Below are 14,337 nucleotides of genomic sequence, written 5' to 3' on the forward strand. Positions count from 1 at the left end.
ATAAGGGCTCTATAGCAATGTGGAAAATACTTATAATTACATTAAAAATTAAATTTAAGACAGGAAACAAGGTTATATACACATGATGATTGTGACTGTGTAGGCTGAAGTAATATGCATGTTACTGATACTCAAATAGATTGACTAAGGACAAATCCTTCTGTCAGCTGCATATAAAATATACTAGGTAGTATAATTATGAATGGTTTTTTCTATTTTCTTCAGTAGTTTGATGCATTTTACATTTTAAAGAACATATATATTTAAGTAATTTAAACCCTTCAGAGAAAAGAACTTTATATGAAGACAAATAATTTCTGCTGCTTGTATGAAAAGACTATTTTATGCCATGGGGCAAACCACCAGTACAATCACAAGAATAGCCTTTACTACTTCTCTCTTTCCTTCGTAGAAAGGAGAAGTGTCAAGACAACATTAATAGACTTCTACTAATGCTGTAAATTCAGGGAACTTCTTAGTACAATCAGTTTATATTTTGGGTGCTTACTGTGTTCTGGTTGCTCTGCTGAGGGCTACAAGGATTATGAAAAATGAAACAATAATAGTCACAATTCAAAGAGTGCTTATTACATCCCAGAGTCTATTTCACAACAGCCCTCTGAGAAGTAAGTGATGTTATTCCCATTTTACAAATGAGAAAGTGAGACTCAGAGAAGTAAAATAACATGTCTGAATCACACAGTGGTGAAGCTAGGTATTAAAACCAGGTTTTTCTGATTCAAAAGCTACTATAGTACATTTTCTTCTCTCATAAAAGAAAGATGTGCTTTCCACCTTCAGAGAGCTTTTAGTAGTTGAGGCAAACTCATAAAAAGAAAACAGGAAGAATGTACTAAGCACCAGTGATTACTACAAATTTTGGTTTGGGTGTTCCTTGGAGGGGAAGAATGTTGGGCACTGAAGTGGTTAGGAAGAACTTTATATCAAAAGTTAATTTTAAGCTTAGCTTTGGAGAATGGTAAAACTTAAATAGTCAAAGAGGGAGAAGGACTCATGCAGGTAGAGGGGAGATGGTAAGAAAGCAAAAAAGCTCTATATGAGATAATTCGAAAGGAATACAACTAGAGAGGAGGGTTTGATCAGGGAATAATATGAAAGAGAAAACTCAAAAAGCAGGGTGGAGGATCTTAAATGCTAAACTGAGGACTTTGAGATTTTTACCTTATAATAATATATAAATGATAACCAGTACTGAGTACTTAACACATTCCGGGCCCTGTTGTAAGTACTATATACATGTGTGATGTTATTTAAATCTTGCAGTAGGTGAGACCCAGAGAAGTCAGTAACTTGCCAAGGTCACACCATAAGAAGACAGTAGAAGAGCCAGCCTTTGAACACAAGAAATTTAAATCCAGAACCCCTGGTCTTAATCACAACACTGTTCTGGTTCTAGAATCCATGGTAAGTTGAGCAAGTTTTAGGCCCAGAACCACTGATCTTAAGTAATACACTTCACATCTCTAGTGATTTTTAACATTTAAGAAAGGTAATGTGACCAGATAATGACATCCCGTTCCTGTTCCTGCCACCCTTATACATCTTTAGGACAGTTGAGGAGAAGTTAAGGTATTTGTGTTAATGGCTTTCAGCTCTGCCTACTTTTTTGTGTTTATCTGGTCAGCTACTGTCAGTTAACCCCTGGCCCCGAACATCCAAGTTATGTCAGTCCATTGTTGGTTGTAGTTTAGTGATTCTCAGAGTGTGGCTCCTGAACCAGCAGTGACAGCATCAACTGGGAACTTGTTAAAAGTCCCAATTCTGGTCTCACTCCGGACCCACTGAATCAGAAACTCTGGAGGTGAGTACAACAATCTGTGTTTCAACAATCCTCACCTGAAGATTATCATACTAAGTGAAGTAAGTCAGAAAGAGAACGACAAATACCGTATGACATCACTTACATGTGGAATCTAAAGTACGACACAAATGAACATATCTACGAAACAGAAACAGACTCACAGACACAGAGAACAGACTTGTGGTTGCCAAGGGTGAGGGTGGTAGGAGGGAAGGATTGAGAACTTGAGATTAGCAGACAAATTATTATATACAGGATGGATAAACAACAAGGTCTGTTGTATGATGCAGAGACCTATGTTCGGTATCCTGTGATAAACCATAATGGAAGAGAATATGAAAAAGAATATATATATATAACTGAATCACTTTGCTGTATAGCAGAAATTAACACTGTAAATCAACTGTACTTCAATAAAATCAACAACAACAGCAAGTAATCCTTTAGGTGATTATCATGCATGCTGAAGTTTGAGAACCATTACGGTAGCATACTCTAGGGTTTCCATTCCAGAACAAACTACCAACAATTTTTGACAATACCTGGTATTAACATTGAGAATCTCAATCTTGAGTCTCTGCTGCTGGGTCTTGCAGTCTAACTTTTTGGAAATAGCCATGGCTCCTAAGCTAACGAGCATTTTAAAAGGGCTTTTCCTCAGTCTCTCTGAAGTAATTATACTTTGTAAGCACACCTAAGCTTTGCTTTATGACTTTAGTTCATTCCTGAAAACCTACCTCTAAGGGAAAAGTTTTTAACTCAGAAGGTATTCCATCCATTCTAATGAAAAAAAAATTATGTGTTCCATGGTTATCTAAGATACCAAAATAGTTTCAGATTTAAAAATATATCAGTTGAACAATGATAACAAGTTTGTATAAATACTTTGAAAGTAAATAAAAACAGTTTGTACTTAAAATGTTATGTAATGATGATTTATTGTACTTGCAAAATGAGGAAGAGAAGACTTGATAGTGAGAGGTGGCTGGTGGTGGAATACAAAGGAGTTATTCTTTGGAAGGGTCTGGAGAGTCAGGTGGTAGACTTTAAAGCTGGTAATCTTTGGGAGTTTGTGGTTATCCTGCACTTAAAAACAGCTGTAGCACACCTGGGCCAGCCACTGGTATACAGATGAAACATAGCCTCTGTTCTCAAGGAGCCTGGAAAAGGAGTGAGATGCCCCAACAGCTCACTGTAAAAAGGAACTAAGTGCTATATAGAAAGAGAGAGAGCAAAGGAGGGAGTGGTTGGGGAGTCTTCTAGACCACTTAGTCCTCAAATTAAACCTTAGAAAAAGAGTGGGGTCCTGACTGGTGGAAATGGGGACAGGGTAGGCCATTCTGAGAGAATGGAAGGAGAAAGGTTCAGGACATATGGTCAGGGGATTGGGAGTCCCTTTGGAGCACTTGGAAAAGAAAGGAGAAGGAGCATATGTGTTTGACGGAGACAGCAGTAGGAAAGGGGGCACTGAGCTTATTTCAGCTGCATTCTGAGGGCAACAGGGAGCTATGGAAAGTGTTTGAAGAGAACAGAGCATGTTTTAGGAAGAGTAAAATCAACTGAAAAAAAGTTATAGCACAGGAAAATAACATTAGGGCAAAATAAAGGTGAAACAGGAGCACCTTTGAAACATAGAAGTTGCACATGCACTCAACAGATGGAGCAATTGTAAAGAATGCTACCTCTTCGGTGTTCTTGCTTGGTGTTCATATGCAAAGCAAAACTTTCTGATTCATCCAGATGTGGTACATGCTTTATTTGTTCTTTGTTCTTTATAATACTCTCTGAATAGAAATGATCGTATGGAGTACAGCGATGAGTGTGTCTGTTAACTATTCCTTTGTTATATTTTTATGTCTGATTTTTTTAAAGTTGTAATACAAAAAAGGGAGGGGTCATTGTCCAAGAAGTGGTATTACTTTTCAAGGGACATTACAGCAAAAAGCTACCTAACTGTTGTCATGTGAGGCAAGTCTGTGATGAGAAATGACATCAACTATGATGAGTTTAAAACAACTATGATTGAAAACTGTGCTTAAAACAGTCTTGGTTGCTGATCTCCTACAAGCCTTTAGATGAGGCAATTTTTAACTATAAATTTTATAGGCCTCTCTAATTTCTTTTATGTAGCCTTCTTATGTCCCAGAGTTTAACAGTCTATTGGGCTAATAGCCTTGGTTATGCCAGTTTGTATTCATATTTTGCTTTTTTTCTTTCTTGAGTCTGAAGGTGGAGGAAGAAAGAAGCCATATTACCCACAGATTTTTTTGGGGGGGGATTTTATTGTTGCTCTTGTTTTTGGTTTAGAAAGAAAAGAGCTAAAGATTTCTGTGTTTTATTAGATATGTAGAACTCCAAATTCACATATATAGTATTTTATAATATCATATTTATTGTGTATTTCTTAACTAGGAATGTAGATAATTTCCCTCTTGGGTAAAATTGTATGGGAGCAAAGTTTATTTAACTCCACCACCCAGGAATATACCACATAGGAAATAGTATGTAGAAGGTACTTTTTTTTTGTCTTGGATGTGAAAGATCTGAAATTGGAGAAAATTTCCCATTTTTTATATTTTTAATAATAGGCACATTATACTTTCCTCCACCCCAAAACTGCATTCATGAAAAAAATGCTTTAACAATGATATTAAAACATTAAATGGAAGTCCCTTCCAGTTATCAGGTATGTTAAAGGATAGAGTGCTTTTTTTTTTTGGCTGCCCTGGGTCTTAGTTGTGGCCTGCGAGATCTAGTTCCCTGACCAGGGATCGAACCCAGGCCCCCTGCATTGGGAGCGCAGAGTCTTAACCACTGGACCACCAGGGAAGTCGCAGGGATAGAGTTTTTTTTTAATTTGTTAGGTTATTTTCCTTCCCACCTCCATTTAGAAAGCATAGTACATTTAAAATGGACATTTCTGTGTTTCCCTGGTGGCGCAGTGGTTAAGATTCCACCTGCCAATGCAGGGGACACGGGTTCAAGCCCTGGTTCAGGAAGATCCCATATGCCATGGAGCAACTAAGCCCGTGCACCACAACTACTGAGCCTGTGCTCTAGAGCCCACGTGCCACAACTACTGAGCCTGCATGCCACACTACTGAAGCCTGCGTGCCTAGAGCCTGTGCTCTGCAACAAGAGAAGCCACCGCAATGAGAAGCCCGTGCACTGCAACGAAGAGTAGCCCCGGCTCACTGCACCTAGAGATAGCCCGTGCACAGCAACAAAGACCCAGTACCCAGTGCAGCCAGAAATAAATAAATAAAATAAATAAATTTATAAAAAATAAAATTGACATTTCCATAGCTGTTTGACTCAGATGTACTGAGAAGATGCACATGGCCTAGGATTCCTGCCAAGATCATAATGCTTGACCCATAGATAGCCTCTTTTTAAAAAAGTTAAAGTCTGATGATAGGTTAATAGAAACTTTATAAAACTGTGTATTGGTCATAGTTATTGTTGCTGTTATTTTTATAAAATGTAACGGTTATAGAAATGGTCAGCAGTGGAATGGTTATACCTGCTTGCTGCACATATAAGGTTTGAGCTTCAGAGACCCAGATCTGCAGTTTATGGAGAAGAAAGCTGGACATTGAATTTTGAGAGAATTTTCAGTGGTTCTTAAATTTGGCAATGACAGAAATAACTATTTTTCAAAAAATTCAAGATAGAGCACACTTTGGGTCCAAATAAAGAATTGTTTCTGAGATAGTGGTAACAAAATTTGGAACCAGGACTACTACATATATTTGTGTAATCTGTGCCCTACACCAAGAGAACAAAGGGAAGCTTAAGATCCTGCCCATACTTTGAGCTTCCCAAGCCATGTATATTAGCACACGGCTGCCCAGAGGAAGAGGGCTGTTTTGTAATTTGACCACCCATTAGGAACATTTTTTGCAGTTAGCCTGGAGAGGGGCACCTTTTTGCAGTTGACTCAGAGGCATCATATATGCTAGCTGAGCCCTCTTTGGAACCCAACACTTGGAATAATTTTTATCAGTGTTGTCAGCAAAAGATCTGTGGGGTCATTTGGTGATTAAATGTTATTACACGTTAGCTAAAGAGAGTTCTAAGGTTTATAAAACATGGAACTACTCTAGTAGTACTACTCAGAAGAAATAGCACAGCTGAAACTGGGCAGAAATGCAGACTTCTTTAAGTCTTTATATGAGAGCCTATACTTGTAGCCAATTGTGAACCAATTCTCAAGGCATTAGTCTTTATTTCCAGGAAGGAAACAGCTATGATTCAGATGATTACCTTCTATCCTGATAGTATGTGTAGTCTGATATTAAAAATTCATTGAGAACAAAGCCATATAAGACATTTGAAACCAGTCAGTTTAAAAGAGAATAAGTGATTTTATAGAAAGAATATTGGGCTGGAAATTAGGAAACCTATACTCTATCTGTTGCTACCCCACTGATTCAGCCTGGCCCCATACAAGTAACTTAACCTTTCTGACCCTCAATTTTCATATCTGTAAAGTAAAAGAAGTACACCAAATATAAGGTCTCTTTCAGTTCTAACATTCTGTGAATTTAAAAAAGTAAAAACCTGGGGCTTCCCTGGTGGCGCAGTGGTTGAGAGTCCGCCTGCCGATGCAGGGGACATGGGTTTGTGCCCCGGTCCGGGAAGATCCCACATTCCGTGGAGCGGCTGGGCCCGTGAGCCATGGCCGCTGAGCCTGCACGTCTGGAGCCTGTGCTCCACAACGGGAGAGGCCACAACAATGAGAGGCCCAAGTAAAAACCTTTTCTAGCCAGATCTTGAACTGCAATTTAATACATCGATAGAGAAACATTGTTTTAAATCACTTAAGCCAAATAATGATTATTTCCTACTCATTCTTGTTTTTCAGAAACTCTGTGAAGGCATATTTAAAGTCCTTTTAAAGGACATCCCAACAACATGTCAAGTGTCCTGCCTGGAAGTCCTCCGCATTCTCTCCAGAGACAAAAAGGTTTTAGTTCCTGTAACAACTAAGGAAAATATGCAGATACTGCTGCGACTAGCCAAGCTAAATGAGTCGGATGATTCTTTGGAGAAGGTGTCAGAGTTCCCAGTTATTGTGGAGTCATTAAAATGTCTTTGTAACATAGTGTTCAACAGTCAGATGGCACAGCAACTCAGTCTGGAACTTAACCTTGCTGCAAAGCTCTGTAACCTCCTGAGAAAGTGCAAGGACCGAAAGTTTATCAATGACATTAAGTGCTTTGACTTGCGCTTGCTCTTCGTCCTGTCACTTTTGCACACTGACATCAGGTCACAATTGCGCTATGAGCTCCAAGGACTACCGCTGCTAACCCAGATCTTGGAAAGTGCCTTTAGCATCAAGTGGACCGATGAATATGAATCGGCCATAGACCGTAATGGACCTCCTCTCTCACCTCAGGAGACAGACTGTGCCATTGAGGCCCTCAAAGCTCTCTTCAATGTGACGGTAGACAGTTGGAAGGTGCATAAAGAGGTAAGGTTGAGAAGAATATTCTTATCTACTTGGAATGTCGTTGGTTTGGTGTGTCCTTAAGCTGCCTGCCAGAGAGGATTGCTAAGTAGGGAAATGGAAGAAGTTTCCAATTCCCTCATTAATCAGTTAAATGACTCAAGATACATTTCTTAACCATTATAACTCTTATTCTTCCCATTTGTGTAACACTGATCAGAAGAATAGGGTGAAGGTTGACTACTGTTTTTTAAGATGCCAAATATAGTTCCTTTTCTGAGTTGTACTATCATGTGTCTTTTTTTTTAAGTGCCTCTTTCAGGAACAAGGTTTAAATGATGGATTTAAAGGGAAACAAAACAATGTGATTCATAAAGGTATAGGCATTTTCATTACCTGCAGTCTTAAAGAAACAAAAATATTCAGGCAAGTTGAAATTGATCAATCAGAATTGATGTATGCTCAGTAGAGTAAAAGACACTGTGTTTATCACCTATCATCCTAGCCTCCTAACGTGTTACTCTGTAGTGTTAGATAACTTTCAGAAGTGTAGGACAACTAGATAGCCATGCTTACACACAGTCCTAGAAAACAAATATAATTATACCAGAATATGGGAAAGTTTACTTTAAACCACTTGACTTATTGCTAGACTAAGATCCTTTTCTGTGGCTTGGACCTTCTAGCAACCCAAAGTGAGGCAGATTTGATAGTTTAAATTTGAGTACCCACAAGAACAATATGCTAAACAAGAAGCTTAGTTTAAGGAAGTCAACAATTTTAAGTAAACTAGTCATAAACTTTTTCCCTTGCTTCTAGAATCTTAACATTTCACATTTACCCTCTCTCTTTAACCTTAAATAACTCATAAAATTTAGTCTCTGCCTTAAAAAACAAAGAAAAGAAAAGAAAGAAAAGTATTTTGGTGCCAGAGCAAATTATCTTTTCTGACAATTGACTTTAGGACTTAGGCTAACATTTTGTGGTGTCCATTTGAAGCAGTTCTCACCATGAATAAAGATCTGTTTTTGCCAGCAGCCTACTTTGAAAGGATTATCTCAGTGCAGTGCTATAGTAGGAGTATGCTGGCATCTGAGTTTTAAAGTGCAAATAGGTCTATATTTTGAAACCAAATATTTGATGATCAGTCCTAACAGCTGTTTTAGATGACTGTAGTATGGTCAGTTTTTCCTGGGACTTGGCAGAAAAAGATGTGGAAAGCCCACATGCTCCATTTATGCTTTGAAACCAAATATTTGGAAGTATTTAAAATGTTATGTCTCTATGCTTATTTGGTACCTTCTATAGTTATTTTTCTTACACTGTTTGTTTTGGTGTTTTTAAAAAGTTCTCCATTTAGCTGCAAGAGGTCTTCTGTTGGTTTGCCATTGTTGGAGCCCCTGTTATTTAAATTGTGCCCCAAATAGTAGCTTATGCTCTTCAGATTCCTGACAGAAAGGGTTTATAGTTCAGTGGCTACACATCAGCATATGTATGGAATGATATGAAATAAATATCAGTATATTGAGATTAGCCCTAATTAGTGTGCTTCAATTATAATTAATAGCAGGGCTGGAAGAAGCTTTAGAAAATGTTGAAGTGGCAAATACTTATTCTGTATTATAGAATGTTTATCTTCCAAAAGATACATGATAAAGGATCAGTAGTCGTGAAGCAGGCATCTCAACAGACCTCTTGTGAGTCATGGATCACTTTATACAAGCATTATAAAATGTGCCTAGTTAATATGACTCTGGGCTATTATTGAAGTTATCAGAAATTGTAAACAGTATTGAAAACAGGACCTTGCCAACCCACTTAGGCAAGAGTGTGGGAAAGGTTATTTTAAACCAGTTGAGTCTCCATAAGTCTCTAAATTCAAATTTTAGCAAGCATTTAGTAAATCAGTCAACAAATATTTATGAACAATTGCCAGGTATTTTATTATGCTAGGCGTTGTGTAATATATAGGCAAATAATACACATAGTCTCTGCAGACTTCAGTTTTATTGGTGATATAGGTAATAAGTAAACAAATATATAATTTAAATTGTGTTAAGTACTAGGAGAGAAATAGTACAATGATGGAGAATACTTAGTATAGTTAGAGAAGACCCCTGAAAGTCTCTCCTGAGATCTGAAGACTGAGAATGATTTGGCCATTTGAATGGGAGGATGAAACATTTCTCAGAAATTGAACAGCATGTGAAAATACACAGAAATCAGAACATAGAGTACTTTTTACTGAGGTATACATAACTTAGCATAAAGGCAATCTGTAGTAAGGATGTAGAGAAACTTGCCAGTAAGGGTCCATTTACCTGAATTTTAATATCTCCTTGATTATCAGATTAAGGACATCTTTCTCTAGTTGAGCAAGCATCTAAAGAATTGTTAATACCTTAAAATACTAGCTGAAATAAAGGGATATGGAAAGGTTACTGTACAGAAGAATCCAACTTTAAAATATAGATTTAAAAATAATATTTTCCTTATTATGAAAATAATACATGCTAAATAATACTGCAGATCTAAGGGAAAAAAGCATACAAGCAATAAGAAAATACAAATTACCTATAAACCTACCATTCAAAGATAAGCCCTATTTGCGTTTTGATGTATATCTTTCTAACCATTATTCATTGTGTAATATATAAACATGTATATATATATATAGATATATAGATATAGATATAGTTTTTTTTTTTTACAAAAATGCAGTCATTTTATCATCTTGCTTTTTTTTCACAGTAAATGTTCTTGAAGAGTAGTGGATTACACAGTGTGTTCCTTGAAGCCATAATGTTCCTAGGAGTAACCTCTGGGGATGAGTGGACAGTGTTTCAAGTTCCCCACCCTTTCTTTAAAAAGAGCGCCTTTGGGGACTTCCCTGGCTGTCCAGTGGTTAAGACTCTGCGCTCCCACTCCAGGGGGGTAGGGGTTCGATCACTGGTAGGAGAACTAAGATGGCACATGCCCCACAGGCTGCACAGCGTGGCCAAAAAACCCCAGCACCTTTGATTGTTGCCGTTGCTATTGTTTTTCTTTAAATTTAGGTCGTAACTAGATTTCACTTGGGGTATAAAAAGAGTTCTGCAACCAAAAAAAACTTTTAACAACCACTTTCTTCTCGTATTTGTTAAAGATAATAAATCTTTATGAAAGAATACTCATAAGTATATGTATAAAAATACTTAAGAGTATTCCTTCATAAGGATCTATCAACCTTTAACAAATCCCCTATGTGTAAAGATTTGGATTGTTTGCAATTGTTTGCTGTTTTACATAGGAATACGGTGAATTTTCTTGTTGTAAAATCTTTGTAGATAAATTCCTGAAATTCATGAGCCAAAGGGTTTTTTGTGTATATCATATGTATTTAAATTTATATGTATTACCAAACTGACCTTCAGAAGAATAGTGCTAGTTTACACCTCTCAAACCCCCGGCATTTCACTTTTTAAAATCTTTACCTACTTTACAACTCAGTTGTCACAGAAAATGCAGATGTTTGGTTTTGGTTTTAACTGTTTCAGTAGGTATTTTTATGACTGTTCATTTACAATTCACAAAAAAACATAAAATTAGGGTTTTTTTTAGGTTTAGCAAATTAGTGCAATTAGTTCATTTTAGGTTCATGCCTCAATGTTAAATTCCTGCCTGGAAGCCAATGCCATCAAGCAGATTAATTTGGAGATTCCTTTCCATTCATTAGGAAATGTGACTGGCCTTATTTCCACATGTGGTGTCAGTCTGTCTCCCTGCCTTCTTCCCTCTTTCTCTCCCTTTCCTGAAGGTAGTATGTTTAAAAAAGTCAAATTATTCCTTTTATAGGATGCAAAATCAATTATAGAAAAGTTAATGGGAATGGTCTTGTCTTCTTCCTGCTTCAACACTTTGCTAAATCTCTCTGTTCATGGAGGAAAACATGTTATTCTAGAGATCCCTTACTTAGCACACATTCCCTTCTGCAGTGCTTCCTAGGTATCAATGCAGTGGTAATGAGAAAATACAAGGACCAACACACATGTTAGAGCCAGACAACCAAGTGCAAACAGAGAGGTAGTACAAGTATCTGAGTAGTCAAAGGATGCTATCTGAGTGAGATAAGACAGTGAGTATCTATAGGAGTTAATTGGGAATGTCACATTTTAACAGAAGAGATTAGCCCCATAATGATTTTAGAGACTTTGAAGGAAATGTGAAAAAAGGACTTGACATTATTTAATTAAAAATAAAGCTTCACGCTATACCAATGTTTTTTGTGGTGTTTTTTTTTTTTTTTTTTTTTTTGTGGTACGCGGGCCTCTCACTGTTGTGGCCTCTCCCGTTGTGGAGCACGGGCTCCGGATGCGCAGGCTCAGCCGCCATGGCTCACGGGCCCAGCCGCTCCGCGGCATGTGGGATCTTCCCGGACCGGGGCACGAACCCGCGTCCCCTGCATCGGCAGGCGGATTCTCAACCACTGCGCCACCAGGGAAGCCCATATACCAATGTTTTTTAACTGAATCATTTTTTCAACAAACATTTATTATTGAGTGCCCAATATGTGCAGAGTTCTGTATTAGGCACACAAAATGCAATATAAAGCATCTCTGCCCTCAGAGAACTAACAGTCTCACAGGAAAATCAGACATGTAAACAGATGGATATATAACTGTTTGTCACATTATTTACTGTTCTTCTCTATATTTTCTATATGTTTGAAAATAAAAAAGAATCAACTCAGAAATGCACAGACACTACAAATGCCATATATTCTAGATCTTTGGGGGTATATCTGACCTCACTGGCATAGTCTTTCTGCTAAGCAACATATCTAGCACAGAGTAGGTGTTCAATGAATATTTGTTTTATGAGAAATAAAATGTGATACAGTTTGCTATCTGTATAATGGAAGTATATAAGAGAAATAGCCAAAGTGACAGGGAGGAGGGAAAGTTTATGATACCTTTTAAATTTTCAAAACTATTAATTTTTCTAGAAACCTAAAACATTTAATAACTTTGTTTAGAGAGCAGATTCTAGCCTTTTTGGAGATACAGCACACTATTTTATAACATTTATATTTCCTTTTGTAAGTTAACTCAAAAAAGCATTTATGGGCTTCCCTGGTGGCACAGTGGTTGAGAGTCCACCTGCCGATGCAGGGGACACGGGTTCGTGCCCCGGTCCGGGAGGATCCCACATGCCACGGAGTGGCTGGGCCCGTGAGCCATGGCCGCTGAGCCTGCACATCTGGAGCCTGTGCTCCGCAGTGGGAGAGGCCACAGCAGTGAGAGGCCCACGTACTGCAAAAAAAAAAAAAAAAAAAGAAAGAAAAAAGAAAAGAAAATAGCATTTATGCCTGGCACCATGTTAAATGTAAAAGGTGTGGAGGTGGAATACTTAATCTTTGCCTGTAAGGAACATATGCAATTTAGTAGGACAAATAACTGCAAAATGGCTAGGGTAAGACAATAGGGTGAAATACTACCTGATGTATAGCTATAGTTCCAAGTAAGAGTGCGTGTATACATTTGTGTGTGAGTGTGTATTTGTTTCACTTTGTGTAGAATTGAAATTGAATTTTCATAGGACAAGTTTCCTAAACCTTGAAGTAATGAGAACTACCCTGGGATAACAAAACCAGTTTACGACTCATTGGTGTGAGGTATTCTCCTTTCAGACTTTTTTCTCAGGCATTGATTAGATCGGTTGAAGCGTTGAATGAAAAGGTATGAGGATATTGATACCTTTACCAAACAAAAGTGAAAATCTTCCATAGGTTGCACAGGAGAAGAAAGCAATAGTACAGTAGTGGAATCTATAAATAAGAAGCAAAGCCTGTATAAAAAGATCCCTCCCCCAACAAAGATCCCAAAGAGTTTCATGAGTTTTCACCTCTCTTTTAGTGTTATCTCATTTTGATTTCTACTGTCACAACAAGCCTGCTTGCTTTCTCTTTCTTCCTCCTCTCTTTGTCTTAGAGATTTTTTTACTTCTCAACCTTTGGAGATAGTAGGATTACAGAGGAGAGACTGTTGATGCCCTAAAGATATCAAAACTAAGCTCATAAAGAAGTAAATGACAGTTGTATAAACTGTGTATATTGTTTTAAAAAGAGCAATTATATTTACTCTTTCAAGCATCTGTATAAGATAGGAGGAGTGTTAATCTTATTTGACAAATGAGAACACTAAAGATCAAAGAGTTTAAATTGTTTATTTAAAGTCACCCAGCAGAACAACCAATAGTAGGAAATAGTGTACACTCTGACCTTTGTTAAGTAAGACATTTTAAATGATAGCTCTCATTCAACAAATATTTATTGAGACAGACTAATAGAATAAACAATCTAGAAATAAATCTACACATATACAGTCAACTGACTTATGATACAGGTAACACTGAATTGCAGTGGGGAAAAGGTGGGCTTTTTTAATCAATCAAAAATGAATTTAGGGCTTCCCTGGTGGCGCAGTGGTTGAGAGTCTGCCTGCCAATGCAGGGAATATGGGTTCGTGCCCCGGTCCGGGAAGATCCCACATGCCACAGAGCACCTAGGCCCGTGAGCCATGGCCGCTGAGCCTGCATGTCTCAAGCCTATGATCCGCAACGGGAGCGGCCACAACAGTGAGAGGCCCACGTACTGCAAAAAAAAAAAAAAAAAAAAAAAAAAAAAAAATTTAAATCCCTACCTTATACCATACAGAAAAATTAATTTGAGATGGATAAGAGACTTAAATGTAAAAGGTAAAATAATAAAGCTTTTGGAAAGAAACAGAAGATTATCTTCATGACTTTATTTTAAACAAGTCAAACATTTCTTAAATAGGCAAAGATTTTTAAAACAGGACAAAATAAAGATCAAACCATAAACGAAAAATTGACAAATTCATCTTCATTAAAATTAGTTCATCAAGAGAAGAAAGTAAAAAACAGGCCACCAAATGGGAGATGATATTTTCAACACATATATGCAATAGAGGACTCTACCTAGAATATATTCAAGTCCTGCAAATAATGTCAATCAACCCTATAGAAAAATATGCAAAAGGCTTAAACAGGCACTTCATAAAAG

The 14,337-nt window shown here is 37.4% G+C and overlaps 1 protein-coding gene across 7 annotated transcripts in view; it reads left to right on the forward strand.

Moving 5' to 3' along the window:
* The window catches only part of RIC8B (RIC8 guanine nucleotide exchange factor B), a 122,046-nt gene that overhangs the window by 33,334 nt on the left and 74,375 nt on the right, over positions 1-14,337 (forward strand). For all 7 annotated transcript variants that reach the window (XR_010835909.1, XR_010835910.1, XR_010835911.1 and 4 more), the window contains exon 3: positions 6,690-7,298. Coding sequence is in view for 3 of the 7 variants with exons in the window: in XM_059082012.2 (XP_058937995.1) it covers positions 6,690-7,298 (609 nt within the window). In the remaining 4 variants the exon portion in view is untranslated. The remainder of the gene's footprint in view (positions 1-6,689; positions 7,299-14,337) is intronic.

Source organism: Kogia breviceps, chromosome 12 (genome assembly GCF_026419965.1).
Source record: "Kogia breviceps isolate mKogBre1 chromosome 12, mKogBre1 haplotype 1, whole genome shotgun sequence".
Lineage (NCBI taxonomy): Eukaryota > Metazoa > Chordata > Mammalia > Artiodactyla > Physeteridae > Kogia > Kogia breviceps.